This window comes from Harmonia axyridis, chromosome 7 (assembly GCF_914767665.1).
Source record: "Harmonia axyridis chromosome 7, icHarAxyr1.1, whole genome shotgun sequence".
NCBI classification, from domain to species: domain Eukaryota; kingdom Metazoa; phylum Arthropoda; class Insecta; order Coleoptera; family Coccinellidae; genus Harmonia; species Harmonia axyridis.
In genome coordinates, this window is record NC_059507.1 from 29122224 (window position 1) to 29140185 (window position 17962).

The 17962-nt window shown below is 33.8% G+C and overlaps 1 protein-coding gene across 2 annotated transcripts in view; it reads left to right on the plus strand.

The window, feature by feature from the left end:
- Positions 1-17962, plus strand: part of LOC123684201 (protein nubbin-like) — a 94026-nt gene that overhangs the window by 34800 nt on the left and 41264 nt on the right. For both annotated transcript variants that reach the window (XM_045623369.1, XM_045623370.1), the window contains exon 3: positions 16086-16196. In XM_045623369.1, the coding sequence (XP_045479325.1) occupies positions 16086-16196 (111 nt within the window). The remainder of the gene's footprint in view (positions 1-16085; positions 16197-17962) is intronic.

Consider the following 17962-nt stretch of genomic DNA (forward strand, 5'->3'; position numbering starts at 1 on the left):
ATTAAAATATAACTAATTTTTCACTTTGATATCAGTGGTAGGTTTCTTTTAAGCTAACTTTATCATATAAAAATATACTGCAACACCTAAAGTATGACTTCATCGCATAATTTATGAAATATCTTTTCTCTAATTCTGTGGTTATTCCGTTCATTCTTCCACATCTTGTAGAACAAAATCGTGCGAGAATATATCAGAAACGCACAGTTTTCATGGTTATATTTTATTATTCTATGTTGGTATTCCGAACTTTCCGCCACGGCTTTATCTGTCAATTCATCAATTTGCCTTAAAGAAATCAGTTCTGCCAACCAACATTTTTCAATGCAAAAATCACTAAATTATATTTATGGAAATATGTATTTCATTAATTTCAATGAAAATGCAATGAATTAGAGAAAATAATGTATAATACTCATTCTACCACTCGTTCATTCCAAAACTCGCCACTTCGTGGCTCGTTTTTGAATTTTGAACTCGTGGAAGAATATCAATGCCTTCTGCACTTGTATTATAAATAACTATTCACCTTATAGTTTCACGACCCTACAAAGATCATTTCTAATTCTCAAATAACCTAACTCTAAGTACCTACTTTCTCACTATTCATTAGTTATTGGATTAAGCCATTACGGTTGTCCTAAGAGGTTGGTTTCTACATAATAAAAGTGATAATAACTCTGGTTGTATGTGCCCACAGCAACATAAGCGGCAAAACTCATGACCCATGAACAAACAGTAACAAACCAATATTCAAATCTGAAGATGATTTTATTACTAGTTAGTAACGTAGTTCCCAATAGGGGGCGTCCTATTCATTAGTCCATCGAGCTGACTTGTTAAGCAGCAGGTAGACGACTGTATCTCACACATAATTGATGAGAAGTTCTCTTTGTGTTCCTCAAACACCGAACTCCATTCCTTGGTAGCAACCTCCAGGGATTGTTATATATTTGTGTTTCCCTCCGTTGTGAAATCTATTAATTTTTTGCGAATATATTCTTTGTCCTTTTTATTCGACCTGTACCCTATTTGAATGATGAATTGGTAGAGGCTTCTTTAGAATAATAACTAGGGTCGTTCACTTGGACTTTCGTATTTCCTTTATTGGTCAACAAAGAAAAAAATTCAAAGTGAACTTGAATACAATGAGGGTATTTTTCATAAAGAAAAAATATAGGAATTCTAATCGTTCTCCGAACAAAAATGGTCGAGACTTTTAAATGAAGACTCCATTTGGTAAAGATACGTGTAAGAGCGGAGCTGATCCATAATTATCTTTTCAGCATTATAATTAACTACTTTAAGATGCACGAAAAAGTTGAACGCTTAGAAAAATGGATCACGAAACAGATTATAATTTATCTTTACAGCGTACTGTATAAATATTTGACTTGAGAACGCATTTCAGCGATACCTAATTTGAACCACTTTTATTTGAGAACAAGTTCATATATCGTACAATTATTCACCAACTTATTCCTTCTCTTTTTATTATTTTAACGGGCGCCTGTGATGTTGTAGTTGATTATAAGGTTTCCACGTCGAAATCATTCATTCATTCTCTGTTTCATAGCGTGGTTGATCATAAAATACCAAATTAAACTCCAGGGAACGAGTGGTTCACGAAACAAAACCAATTAAAGAAAAATATAAGTTCCAAATGATAAACCGTTCCACATGTTAATAGATATTATAAAGACAGGGAACTATAGCAAGCTGACTATTATTTTGAGTCCATATATTAAACTAGCTGAAATCCAGACGTTTATGCTTCAGTTAGTGGTTTTATTCCTTATGCAATATGGTCGAATGCAAATTACCTTCTGATGATGGAAATAACATTCTGAATTCTTTGTCGTGATAGTTTTTATAACTATTTTTTTTGCATAATATGAAATATATCAAAATCTTTCAATTAGAATATGGAGAGAATATTTGTAATACGAATAGCTGCATTTGGTCACATAAACTACTCATTATAAGTAAATTAAATCATGGTACACTTCAGCAAATTGATTATTTTCTTGAAAATAATTCAATCAAGTCATGAGAGTTTTTTGAACGATCGATCATCTTTCAAAGGCCTGAAATTTTATATATCTCAGGTGTATATCTACCGATAGCATTCTTTCTCCGCTTTTATCTGTGCTTATTAGCGTCAAACCATGAATAATGGAATAATAATGTAATTAGGGCAAATGGCTGCAGATAGAACAAGTAGTCAGATAAAAGGTAGGAGCATTTTCAGACGATTGGATATTTATAATAAACCACGTCCGGTGTTTTGCTGAAAACAGGTAAGCATTAAATTTTTTGAAAATGAACCAATCGACGAGATGATTGACGGCTTAAAAGAACTCAGATATGATTTCAAAAAAATGCAATCTTTGGAGTTATGAAGAAAGTGGAATCCTATAAGAGGAGCTGCCTGTTCGGTATTCATTCTTTGAAGGCATCAAAAAGGAAAATGAACCAATCATTCTAATAAACAGGTAAAAAAAATCAGGTGATTCTTCATTGTGTTCCACTTATCCGATCTTTTGATTAGTTTTCAATAGGGAAATATTCACCGTTGATTTTGCCGAATGAACAATCTGAAATTAGATAATAATGAATTTACGTTCATAACGGAACTAAGAAAATACCAGTAGATGGTTTCGAAGATCTGATCTCATCAAATTATGTATTTTGTATCTCAAAAAGAAGTAAATATTCAAAATACAACTCATATAATCTAATTGTGCACTTTTTTCAGAAGTTCGTCTCATGTTAGAACTTCTAACTCGAACTTTAACCTGAAAGAGTAAACACAATGGATGACTTTTATGGTTCTACATCATTTTCTAAGATCCTGCCTACCTTTTCACCAACCGTTTTTTCGATCATTCTAGAAAAACCCGTTGAAATCTGTCAAAGTGGTATAGTTTTCTACGGTAAATATATTGAAAGTCTTAACCTTCAACACCATAACATGACCTCTTAACAAAATCCGAAGTGGTAGAATTCTCTAGAAAAAGATGGGTTCAAATCATCGTATCAAAGGAATCAACGGTTTACCCATTATTCTAAAACATATCTGATGGCGAAACAAATCGCCCCATACCTTTACATGAAAATCAATGTTCGATTGTTGTAAAAGCATAACTTTGTCGTTTCACTCATCTTGCACCTTAAGAAGTTCGTTAAAAACGAACAATAAAATAGCAGTTTCAATGGATAAAATAGCAGTTCAAAGGATTTGGGTCACATTACAGTCGCTTAGAATCTTCCAGAAAAACGTTGGAACATATCTTGAAACCGTTGGATCAAAGAAATCAACGATTCGACCCATTATACCAAAACATAAGTCAACGTATCGAATGACAAAACAAATCTTTTCATACCTTTCCAAAAAAATAAATATCTGATTGCGATAAAAGCATATTCTACCCCATTTCACTCAATTTACACCGTAAGGAGTTCGTTAACGAACGAACAATAAGATGGCAGTTCCAAAGGTTTTGCGTCAAACCCCTTAAAAAAAGGAGTTCCGTTGCATATTTCCGTTAGTCGTTTTTTTTTGGTAGAATACAGGGTTTTTGGGTCACACAACAAAGTCTCTTAGAATCCTCTAGAAACACGTTGGAACATCTCTTGAAACCGTTGTATCAAAGAAATCAACGATTTGACCCTAATTTCAAAACATATCAACGTATCGAATGACAAACCAAAGGTTCCCATACCTTTCCATAAAAATAAAAATCCGATAGTGATAAAAGCATATTCTACCCCATTTCACCAAATTTACACCGTTAAAAAACGAACAAAAAGATGGCAGTTTCAAAGGTTTGGCGTAAAACCCCTTAAAATGGGAATTCCGTTGCATATTTCTAATCTGCGTTTTTTATAGAATACAGCGAATTTGGGTCACACAACGCTTCCCCTCAATTTCCGTTTTTTAGGGTAAAGTGCTCCATTCAGTAGAACCCGTCGCGATTTTTACCTACTTATAGCCATTATGATTCTCGACCCCTAAAAAATAGGGTGCTCTGGGGTTTTTTACGAAGCGCGTATGAATTTCTAATCGGCTGGTTTCCAGAATTCGCGCAAGAACAGCGTGGGAAAGATCTGGAAGTCTACTATTGGTAAATCCGTTGATGATTAATCTATTCTTCTGGAATTTTTTTTAACGATGTTTTATCCGAGACCGTTACAATCATGAATGCTTTTATTTGATCATCCCCCAAGGATATTGCAGTGGTTTAGGAAATTTTTATAGAATTACGTCAGATTAGGTTATGTATAAATAGGTGCTGTCGGAGATATTCTGCAATCAGATGAATTGAATTTGGGTAACAAAAGATTTGTGTCTGAGACGTCTGATGGATTCACTTTATTCATGAAAGTTTTTTTTATGAATGAGGGTGAAGCTTCCCAACCAACGGAAAGTCTCACAACTTTGACTATTATATACAATTTGTACTATCATAAGTTTTGATTTCATGTTGGAAAGTTTTCAGGAATATTTTCTTTACAATTTTCCAAATTTTTTTCTCTCGGTTATTTATAGCAATAACAGCCCTAAGTGGCCTTATTATTTCCATTTGTATAGAACTTCCACATTTGTTTCCAGAAATTCAAAACTAGAAATTTCAAATCAAAATATCAATGTCCATGAATTGTTTTACCCTTCTAATATTTTTTTTTTATTGAAAATTATTTTGAACACGAACTTCTTAGGACCCATTTGGACGAATTACCCTAATACGGCTGCCATTTTGGCCCGTTAAAAAACGCACCCAAATTATGCAAAATCACTAACGATTGGTTCTGAATCCTCTCCAATGGAAACGCGTCCTCAACAAAAACACACTTACCTCTTTGATTCATCATAGCACGCGATGCTGTAGGGTGAACCCTTTCCCTTTTGTTAGTCTAAGGCAAACATAAAATATGCCACACGTGGAGCATCTACCACACGAGATCAGCACACTTCCATTCTTTAAAATCTACCTTAGCAAAACGGTTAGAATTTCAAATCGAAGGGGGTATGAAAGGATTATAATGACTATTGGGTTATATGTCTGGCGTACGATTTTTAACGGATGATTTTGTGGTCCAAATCGCCAAATTCCGTTATCCCAATTTTCCATATGTAACAATGTAACAATTGATAGCAAAATATAAATAATAAATTGAATTTAACACTCTATGATATATCCAATCCTCAAAACATTTTCATAATTTGTAACGTTTTTTTCATTGTACCAAGAACGCACAAGACCAGTGTTAGACTCTATGATTCTATATCAACGATATTTTTTTGGAATAGCCATTTTTTTTCTTCTGGTACCTATCCATGAAACTACTAACCACAGAAATGTAGCTTAGCATTTTTCTCAGAGTAATAAACATAGATAGAGGGAGCATATGTCATTTTCAGTAAGCAAATTTTGTCCCCAACATTTTAAATTTGACATGAACCGCGAGGAAATGAAAACATATCAGTGATGCGCTATTTCACTCAATTCGCGAGTTTCTCCAAGCACTTCTTATGTCCCATAGTGAATCAATGTTTCATATCAACTCAAAATATATTGAAATAAATACCTTAATATATCAGATATTCAGAAAACAAACTGCAAGCGCGCCAAACGACGTGAAACAACCGATGACACTAAGAGAGCAAAAGTTGCCAAACCTTGGATTTCAGCAGGTAGATACTGAAAATAATGAATATTCTCCATATAATAAATTCAACAATATCGGATTCCAAATATTCAAATTCGCATATTTACTCGGGAATCACTCAAATAAATATATTTCATTCAATATAGTTTACATTCATAACGATATAGTAAAATTATGGATTTCAAAATATATCACAATCCAACAATATAATCTAGCCATGTTGGGGACATATAAAAATTGCGTATACTCCCTCTAATTTTATTACTCTATGACATTTTCTAAATATATCAGATAACAATTATTTTGAACATATTTTTTTGATTCTTTCGTTCAAATTTCATTTACGGAAATATACTACATTTAATTCAATGAAAAGCTCTTTTTTTTCTTGAAATAATGTAACAAAGAGTCTACTTTATATATGTAATCCAGTTTGGAAATTTCAAAATATGTTCATTTGAGATGCAGTGAATAAAATAAATGTCAGATGCGGCAATCCTTTCAATCGGGTCGATTAAATAATCAATTCTAGGTATATTTTGTTAACAGAATATAACGCAAAGGTATTATATACGTTATGTCTGAAATATATGTTATTTCAGTATATTAATTGTTAGCAAAATAGCACTTTCTTCGTTTGACTGAAGGCTGAAAGTTTCGTCTATCGAACTGGACAAAACGCTCTTTGTCAACATCTTGCACCTTCAATCAAATCAACAAAACGACGTAACGTCTTGGATGCCAGTACAAAGGGGACAAATCTCAATGTTGCAGATCGAATTTTTTCCTAAGACGTATAAAAATCCCCATGACAATGGGGCATATTATTTCAGGTTCCTTCTGGAAGGCATTCCAAGAAAAGAACCTCAGCATCCCCGTTAAAAAAATCCGATCCGCACAAATCTCAACTATTTAACCATAACTTGTTTGTTCCACCACAGCTGATGTGCAGAATCTGTCCGTGCTGGGGTTGAATTCTGTAAGGGGGGGACGAGGGGTAGTTGGGCTATTAAGGGTTGCGAGGCTACACACCCCAGGTATACACACATTCGTACGCGCAGACAAACACGCTGTCAAGCGTGTGCATACAATAGAAACGAATGCTTTCAAATGTTCAAAGGAGTAAAAAATGGCAAATAAATGCCCACGCAGTAGCATGTGGCATTCTATCAGAACGGGAACAATTGATGACTGTTTCCAATTCAGATTTTGGTAGCTTAACAATGGCGTTGGAACTTTTGATTCGTCATATTTTAAAAAAGCCGGGTTAGGTCATTGACAATTCGTTAATTTTCAATACGCTTTGCAAAAGGTGTATTTCATGCAAACGCTTTGTGTTTTTTTTTTTTGGCGTACGAGGGTGATCGGTTTTAGATGATTTGTTAGTATTTATTGAACATTGAAGCTGGTAATGATTCTTTGAATCAATTTTTGAAGCATCCAAATAATTCACCTAGTATTTTTTTATGGAAAAATTAACAGCATTATACTAAATTTTTTTCATTTCATTATCAACTAAGGAACAATAAAAAATGTTTTCAGTATTAATACGAGTCGCTTATTTATCACTCGTCCAATAAATGTAAATGGATTTAACTATTAAATATTTTGGAGATAGTTGCCTTTCAAGATTAAATTGATTTTGACCCATATAACACTGTGAAATTACCTCCTATTCTTGAGTTCAGAACAAGAATACGTACAAAAACCCATGAAAGACTTCTCTGTCATATATATATTTCTTCATTGTATTCTTATTATACATAACTGAAATTATAAAACTGATTTTCCTTTATTGTTTCATACTTTTTGAGATGATATTGATATTGACCCCCAACATTGAGGAAATACGGTTCCTATTCTTGAGTTCAGAACGAGAATACGTATAAAAATCCATAAAGCACTTCTCTGCCATTTATATTTCTTCTGTGCCTCCTTATTACACGTGGCTGGGGGTAAAACACCGAATTTTGTTCGTTGCTTAATACTTTTTGAGAACATTGAGGAAATACGAGAGGAAAAACCGTTCCTATTCTTGAGTTTAGAACAAGAATACGTCCCAAAATCCATAAAACACTTCTCTGCCATTCATATTATTATACGCAACTAAAAGGAGAAAACAGATTTTTATTTTTTGTTTGATACTTAATAAGATTATATTAATTTTGACCCCCAACATTGAAGAAATACGGTTTTTATTCTTGGTATCAGAACAAGAATACGTACAAAAATCCATAAAGCACATCATGCCATTTATATTTCTTCTGTGCCTCCTTATCATACTTGGCTAGAGGTGAAACACGGATTTTTATTGTTCCTTGATACTTTTTGAGATGATGTTGATTTTGATTCTAAACATTGAGGAAATACTAGGGGAAACACGGTTCTTATTCTTGAGTTTAGAACAAGAATACGTCGAAAAATCCATAAAAGACTTCTCTGCCATTTATATTATTATACCTAACGAAAGGAGAAAACGGATTTTTATTTATTGGTTGATTCTTCTTAAGATAATATTAATTTTGTCCCCCAACATTGAAGAAATACGGTTCCTATCCTTGATTTCATCAGAACAAGAATACGTACAAAAATCTATGAAGCACTTCTCTGCCATTTATATTTCTTCTGTGCTTCTTCATTTCACGAGGCTAGAGGTAAAACACTGACAAAAGGTAAAACACCGAATTTGGTTTTTTCCTTGATACATTTTAAGATGATATTGATTCTGACCCCCCAACATTGAAGAAATACGGTCCTTTTCTTGAGATCAGAGCCAGAATACGTCCAAAAATCCATAAAAGACTTCTCTGCCATTTATATTTCAACACTGTATCCTTATTATACGTATAGCTAGAGGGAGAAAACCGATTTTCGTCATTCCAGCTGCCATATTTCCCCGGAATCCCGGCATCGCCCTATAAAAATCGGAAAAATCGGATTCGACGCCTCGTCCAATGTATTCATAAAAAAAGAACGAGGCACCGCTCCTGGAGTAGGTGGGACCGCTTTTCCGCGAGCTAGCGCCATCCCCTTTTTTCCTCAGCCGTATGCAGATGAAAAGGGGTAGTTTTGCATAGCGCAAGCGTATCCCGCCCATATCTCTCCTATTGATATTATGTAAAAGTTGGCACGCGTGCGCGACCTAACGCGTTTTACATGCACATTTTTATCATCATCCCTTTCGCTTCACGCCACCTCGATATGCCGTATAAGATTTCAACCCTTATTCAAAGGGTAGCCAATGGCAACGCGTGCTAAACGGCCGTCTTGCAGCTCTCTCCTTTTTTATACCTCGACCTTTCGATATTCGATCATGCCGTTTACTTTTCTTATTTGTCCTTTTTATAGGACTTCCGGTGGGGCCATGTACCTTATTATTATATTTGGGGGTTGTTTGCGGGGCGGCAGAGAGGGCTGCTAACGTTATTACGGGTATGTTTTGCGAAAGGGCAAATAAATTGGAATCTTAATAACACCTGATTTTTCGTTCGTCGCGATTCTTCAAACGGGTGCTGTTGGATGTTGCGCCATGATTGGGATATACGGCTTTATCGATCGGAAAATGTTCCGTTCAGTGAGATGAGTTTTATGGGACTCTTGGGGAGCTGGAAGGATTGCGAGTCAATTATCGGCAAAATTTTGGTTTTCTTGTGAGGATTCGTATTTTCCTTCAAATTTTTTGAAGATATACCAGCTAATATCGCAACGTTCAATCGGAAACGATTTTTTAGATTTCCGTAACCGAATGACAAAATTTGAGTCCATCTCTCCAGCTCTAAATACAATTTTTTTCAACATTGATTTTTTTTTTCCTGTCACTGAATATCCATATCAAACTGTGACGCTTAAACCCAAAATTCGTAAATTATTTTGACCTTAAAACTGTTTATAAGAGGGAACACCACCACGTGACATTCTCATGATCTGTCAAGGATGAGAGACAAAAATAATGAGCGGTTTTTCCAGAAAAATTAAATGATCAGTAAAAGTTAGGAATATTACAATAATTCCAACTTTCGTCGGAAAAAAGTACATCATCAGTTTTTTTTCATAAATTTTCACAAAATTAGAGCCTTTTTTGGTATGATTTTTCGTAGGATTTATTTTTACGAATACTTTTGAAATACATTAGTGCCTTGTAGAGATACCATATCACCAATTTAATTTGTAAGAAGAAATATCTCTTGAGCATTCACATAGTTGTGTTCCCTCTCAAGCTAGGTCTTTGCGGTAAAATATTGTATATTCTCATTCTTTTTAAAACACTAAATACGCGAAGAGGAACACTAAATTTCCACAAAAATGTTTGGTGGTTTCCCATTAGAAAATACAGACATTTTCATTAAAAATTTAACGAAATGGAATATGACTATTTTGTGTGTATGTCAATGAAATACCGGGAATTGATCAATAACGCTCAAACTGTGTTTTTTATCACCTTTAAAATAGACGTTTTCACGCAATAATATACTTACGCCCAAAAATAATACAATAATTAGTATCATTCGCAAAGGCATTTTGAAGAACGGTCTTCAGTAATCGTAGAGAGTTGTTTTGTGTTCTTTTGACTGAAAACGATTGGAAAGAGAAGAAATTCTATTGAAACTATATCAGGAGAATATAATGGTTGTTGGATAAGATTTTTTCAAATTTTTGTCTTGTTACAAAACTGAGAGTTGTTTTTTGCTAATCACGATTTATGTACTTTCACTGACGAAATTTAATTTGTGATGCAAAATTCAAGACAAGTAATCTGGTGCATTGTATCCATTGCAAAAATCACAAAATACTGTACTATAAAAAACCTATATTACTTTCTATGGAAAACTAAAAAAAATATAGCTCAAACTCTGCTTTAGTATGGAATTGTCTTATTTTATTCTTGATCGATATTTTTCCACTGCCTTGCCACCAAATACATACACTGAATCCTAGAAACGTCCAGAATATCCAACAAGAACCAAAGATCCATCCCGACTTATCACGTGATAAAGGATATTTACTTTTGAACATCTGATACTGGTAGCACAAAGAGCCGGGGTCGAGGGGGTGAAAACACGGACGTTTCCATCCCTTAATCTCCAATTTCTCGATGGTCGGACGTTCTAGATTCAAACATCCACCGGCTATGTGATTTGGAGGAGATAAAACTGAGTTAAATAAAAGTGAAATAAGGGCATTTTAGTGGGCGCCCTGCTCAAACGGAGATTCGGGGGAGGCGAGGAGGCATCCTTTTGAAGATGCACAATTCAATTGATAAAAGGGACTTCCTAAGTAAATTGTGGCCTTATACTTTCGGCTGCATGATTGGAAGGGGCGCTTTTATTGAAAAAAGGGGGTAGCTAAAGAGTTCTCAGGATTTTATACAATTTTTGTCAAATCTAACTCTTAACAGGTATAAGGAAGGTGTTCCACAAGAGTCGATTATTGAACCAACATTTTTCGTTTACACCTGACACGTATTCGAGACAAGACAATAATCTGCAATTTTAAAAATAGTTCTACAATTTGTAAGACGACAATTTTCCGGAAAAGTGAAACCCAAAATATTTTAGATAGGTTCTTTATTCCATTTTCAACAATTTAGAGCAATAACAAATAGCAAGTCTATCTATTGGATCTTATAAATTCTTTGGAAGTTCAAAAAATAATAATACGAATATGTTTCCGCTTTTCGTATTTCTCTATTTCTTCAAATTTCATCAATGAAATAAAAATAATGAAAAACAATAAAAAATAACATACAAAAAAAAATATGGTAGGTTAATATTAACATCAAAAATACTGCTAGAAATTTTCAGAAAAACAACACCATCATTTCGTATTGAAAGGAGGAAAAATAAAATTGGGTAACAAAAATTCTAAGTAAATTGTGGCCTTATATTTTCAGGTGCATGATCGGAAGTGGTTCTTTTATTGAAAAAAGGTGGTAGCGAAAGAGTTCTCCGGGTTTTAAACAATTTTGTCATATCTAACACTTAACAGGTACAATAAGGAAGGTGTTCCACAAGAGGCGATTATTGAACCAACATTTTTCTTTTTCACATTTACACGTATTCGAGACTAGACAAGTTTCCTCATTTATTCGACCATCGTTGAAGATTCTTGTCGCCGAAGCTACGAAATCATTCGAAGCGGTTTCTCGGAATCAATCATCTAGTAACAGAAGACGATTGTTTCGGTAATAACACCCTGCGGCTTCTTTGAATACACCGAGTTCCCATGGCCACTTTTGTTGCGACTATTCATGTGTCATCCCACGGATAACAATTTAAAACTCGGACAATTCGTAATTTGTTGTCCCTTTCGCAAAACTGCTACTTATGTTGATTCCGTCCAAAAAATTCGACCTATTCATTATGGTATCGGTTATGACAAATTTTCTTTGGGAACGCCAATTATTCGAATTTGGGGTTCTTGGAAATTCGTTTAGAGTTAACAGTGAGATTTTGCCAATAGCGAGAATATATTAGAACGTTAAGGATCACTTTTTTCGGGGACAAAAATTATTGAAAAAATTGGTATGAATAATAATGGTTACCTTTTTTTTCTTTGCTGATCCCAAATCCGGTTCAGTATTGGGCTTGGGTATACATTATAACGTTTTTTAAACGAAATTGCTTCATTGCATGCTCATTTTATTAAATTTTCTTTATTTGTTTTATCGGTAAAATGATATAAATAATCTGCGAAAAAAACTCTACAATTCGTATGTCGTTAATTTACGGGGAAAGTGAAAAACAAAATTTTTAAGATATTTATTATTATTATTTAGATTCTTTCTTCCATTTTCTATTTTAAACAATTAATAGCAATATCAAATAGAAAATCTATCTATTGGATTTTATAATTTTTTTTTAAGGTTAAAAAATAATAATAGATACGAATGTTTCCAATTTTCGTTTTTTTTTTCTTCGAATTTCACTATTGAAATAAAAATATCAAAAAAACATACAAAAACTCGATAAATAATAAAAATTTTTTTAATTTTTGCTATATCAGTAAAATTATATAAATATTCTGCAATTATCAGGTGTGTGAATAAGTCTTTCCCGTTTTTTTTCAAATTTTGAGCCTTTATTGTGGAAAAAATGGTTACAAATGAATTATTGAAAGTATTGGCCATCGCTAGCTACAACTTTCCCCCATCTTTCTGGCAACATACGAATCCCGTTGCGAAAAAATTCGACCGGTTTGGCCTCTATCCAGTCATCCACCCATTTTTTGGCTTCCTCGTAGGAATGGAAGTGCTGGTCAGCCAGGCCATACGTCATCGATCTGAAGAGATGGTAATCAGACGGAGCAATGTCTGGACTATACGGCGGGTCTCTCAGCTTCAGTTCGTACGGCACCCAATTTCCTTGCTTTTGGATCATTCCCATGGCTTTCAAACGCTTGGAAATGGTTGTTCGGTCAACTCCCAATGCTTCAGCAAGTTCTTCTTGCGTTTGACACGAATCTTCATCAAGCAAAGTCGCCAATTCTTGATCTTCAAAGATTTGCGGCCGCCCGGAACGCTCCTTGTCTTCCACGTCGAAATCGCCACTTTTGAAGCGTCGAAACCATCCGCGAACACATGAATCATCGACACAACCTTCTCCATAAGCTTCCTGAAGCAACCGATGCGCCTCGGCAGCAGATTTCTTCAAATTGAACCAATAAAGTGAAACTTCCCGCAAATGATGTCGACTCGGCTCAATTTTCGACATTTTCACGATTTCAAAAATTTATGATGCGAAAAAATTTCAACTAATGTGTTAGTGTGGAATTGTTGACAGATGAATAAGCTTTGATTATGACATATGTAACCATTAAATACTCGCACAGTATTGGTGGCGCCATCCCTTACAAAAAACGGGAAAGACTTATTCACACACCTGATAAAAGAAAATTTTACAATTTGTATGTCAACAATTTACCGGCAAAGTGAAAAACAAAATATTTCAGACTGGTTCTTTTTTTCATTTTTAACAATTAAAAGCAATAATAAATAGCAAATCTGTTTTTTGGATCTTATAATATATAATAATAATACGAATATGTTTTCGATTATTTTTATACGTTATTAGATTTTTTATTCTGAATTGCTTCATCCCCTTATCGTTTAATTTTAAATTTCTGCTCTATCAAATAAAATGACTTAAATAATCTCCAATTCAAAAAAAAGTTTTACAATTTGTATGGCGAGAATTTACCAGGAAAGTGAATCACAAAATATTTTAGACAGGTTCTTTGTTCCATTTCCAATTTTTAACATTTTATAGCACTAATAGCAAACCTATCTATTAGTTCTTATAATTATTTTGTTGGAAAAAATAATAATGTTTTCTATTTTCGTATTTCTATATTTTTTTCTCAAATTTCATCATTGAATCAAATGTGATATACAAAAATAAATTATTGGAGCTCAATATCAACATTAAAACAAAATGCTAGAACTTTCCAGAAACAACCTCAAAATTTCGTATTGAAAGAAGGAAAAATAAAATTAGGTAACAAAAATCATTAGGAAGAAATAAAAACCTTTCCGCCTACCAGGATCAGAAACCGATTCATTCCGCAACTCAACCCCCTTCACCCCCTCCACCCCTCCTTTGTTTCATCGCGAAATTATTACCGTCCATGATTTCATTAAGTCCGGACGGCGAAAATCACCCCACCCCGATTTTCTTATATCCACAAAAGCTCGAAATTATTCGCCCCGAGCGGGGAACCGGCATATGCGGGGGTTGGAGACGCGAGAGGCGGGACGGCGCTAACTAGGGTCGCTCTAATCAATACCCCCCTTCCCCCCACCACAACAATCGTCCAGGAACACGCAGCTTCCACCGGTCTGGAGCAGCCACAACAACGTTACGATTCGGGTCTTCAACCTCTACGGCTCGTAAAATTCCCAAATTGGGATTTCCTTGCCTAGGTGTCTTCCTCAAGGTTATGTTAATGTCCCCGTGAATATCGGGGAAGAATTTTCAACGTTTCGTTTACTTGGGCTAATTACGTATGAATCGATTAAATTTATTCGAATTTAGATACTGAGAATATAAGAAAATATAAGTATAAGATAATAGAAAAGAAATACAAGGATATTCATTCAACATCATTTGATATATATTCAGTATAATATGATATCGCTAAATTTCGTTATTTGATTATGCATATTACTAGATTATGAGGAAATATGAGTATTTTCGATAAGTACAAGAATATTCGTTCTGTATAACTTGATTTGATTGATTAATTGTTATATTTTTTACTATTTTCTCTTTTCATTTGTGTGTATTACATTGATTATGGAATTAAGTTTACGTTATGTAATGTTATATAAATTTAACGCCGCTAAATGTCTTCATTTGATTATCCAAATTCGATCGTTCAGTTTCTTATATAGACGGTGTTATCAAATAAGTACTAAAATTCTAAGGGATCGAATTCTTCTCGAAAATTAAAGGGGGTGTTTAATGTAAACAAAAGCGCTCAGGCCTTTACTATATGAAATGTTGAAGGAAGGGTATTTTGCGTTAAAAAAAAACGTGATAGCCACTTACAGAAGATATGTTATGTACAATGTTTCATTTCATTTCTTCATTAGGAAACTATTTCTTTCGTGGACTTGCACAATAGTTAAATTTTTTTGTAATGAATCCTTGTTTTTAAAACACATTTTTAAATTGTGAAATTATGTTTCGTTGAAAAGATCTCGTAAAAAAATCAATATAGGTTACAAGTTTCACTTCTTTGAAAGATCACAAAAAAATTTGAAAAATATTCATAGATAGCCTTTTTATTGTTTAAACATGCCCACAAAATGTCATTCCTTCAAGATTCCAAGGAAGAGATAAATATGATTTTTCCCATTTTGGGAAATATGTTACTTTTCAAGGAACGGCCTAAGAGCTGTTGTTTACTTGAAAGACCCATTTAAATTTCGACAAATATTCGCTCAAAAACGTTCGCAATTCTTCGGTTACAGCCTGTAGAAAAGATGTATATATTAATATGAGTTGATAGGAATCATAAGCTACCACTTTCGTGATATTTGCCTAGGATCAACTAATATTAAATTGGTAGTTGAATGCGGGTTGGTAGCAATCAATTAGTGTTGAGTATTATTAATTATTCACCGAACACGACTTTCATTGAAAATTACCAATGCACACGAAGGACATTGAATAATGACACAAAAAATGAAATCAAAATTCGTTCAAATCCTAACTGAAAGCGATTTTCTCGATGTGTTACTTTGAATTTTGAAAACCGAAAAAAGTTTGATGAGATCATTTATTACGAAGCATACAGGATAATAGTGTGAATTCAATAACAAAATCACACACCTTCAAGCCAGTTTTTCAATTGATTTATCAATATGACTTTCTTGATAGAATATCTCATTAATAGTAACAACATTGTTTCAGGAAAAATATGGATGAATGAACCTGAAATAAACTGGAGGCAAGATATGCAATTACCTACTGCCGAAGAATCCAAAGCAGCACTTCATTCAAGACTTGGACTATCCCCACCAGGTAAGTTCATCGAAATATTCTGGATCAGTTCGAACGAAAAAAAAATAAAAAAAATATTATCGCTCCAATATATATAATATAATAAATAAATAATAATAAAATAAATAATAAAATCACAATATGCGTTGAGCGGTATAGTATTGCTCATTGGTATAAAATACTTATTATGTAGATGAGTTTGATTCAGAACTTGAATTCCCATTAAATTTTGAATTTTAGTCTTTAAACAAATTATGAATGAAATTTTTCGAATTCGTTTCCAAAATTCCAAATTATATTGAATTCCAAATTTGTGTACCACATCCAAGGGCAAAAAGTATTTGATGCCAGTTTGTCTAAAAAACTTGTTTTTCTCTGAAGAAATATTGAATAGAAATAACGAGGAAATAATGAATAATTTAATTCTTATAAGAAAATCATTGATACAAATTGACGGATGCGCCGGTATATGAATGATGAAAACTTATACATATATTATGTTCATTTTTAAATGAATAAAGATGAGTTTTACAACTCTAATATAGACAAAAATTGTTGTACAAATCTGAAGATTTCGTAACAAATCATCGTAATAATAGCTCAAAATAGTATTCCAGAAAGCTCGAGATTGTGAACAAGTGAAAATGTATTAACATATTCAATTTTCGTAATCTACAACTATTGAAATAACTGTAGAAATTAGAATAATTCTTTCCTCAATTCGAATACGAAAAAAAAGAAATTTCTCACGTGATGCCCACCATATAAATTGCCTACATTAATAGTACAATGCGGGCGAAAAAACTGCCACTTTAAATTTTAAACGTTCAATTCAAAGGGTCCCAAATGCGATGATATCGCTCGATGCTAATTACCATCATAAGGGTCGGTTTAAACGGCATAATGAATAATCATCATACAGCTATCCCTAGGTCCCAATTTCCCTCTGATTACAGATTAACCTTATTGTATCGGCTAGGATTTCCGAGAAAACGACAGTAGTTCGAACTGTCACCCATTTGCCTGCCTTCATTTAAGTTCGCAACGTCAGAATTGTTTATGCATCAGGGAAGGATGACAGTTGTTAGGGAGTGGTTGGTAACACTGCGCGGGCAGCGGCTTACGCGGGGGACGGAGAGGTTTTAATTATAGAATAGGGATGGCACAATTTATATGGCTGGGTCGCAAGCCTGACGACATTTATGATAGCTCATTTATCGAATTTATATCTGGAAGACACGGAATCGGACTCGAAAATTGCCTCTTCAACATTGATAATATTGGAAATTGAAAGTTTACCGAATTGGTCATTAATTATTTCCGGTGTGCATGTGACCCCTGGAAACCATATGGGTTGGTCGAACGAAAGGTCGTTTCAACGTTTTTTTATCAGTAGATTACATTCTGAATGTTATAAAAAATATCAAAGGTCCAATGGAAATTTTCGAGGAACTTCTATTTTCAAATTAAATTTGAGTACATAACTGAAGAATATAGTAGATATACAACAGAAAACTTTCAACACCTATGCAAGTAGAAGTTCGCAAATATAATAAAAATTATTTTAAAGGTTGCTTCAGAGTATATGAAGGGTTTTCCAATAAGAGATTTCTATTTAAATAGCCCTCAGATTCATAAACATAGATAGAGGGAGCATATGTCAATTTCAGTAAGCAAATTTTGTCCCCAACATGAACTATCAAATTTGACATGAAGCGTGCGGAAATGAAAACATATCAGAGATACGATATTTCACCCAATTCGCAAGTTGCTACACAAAGAACGCA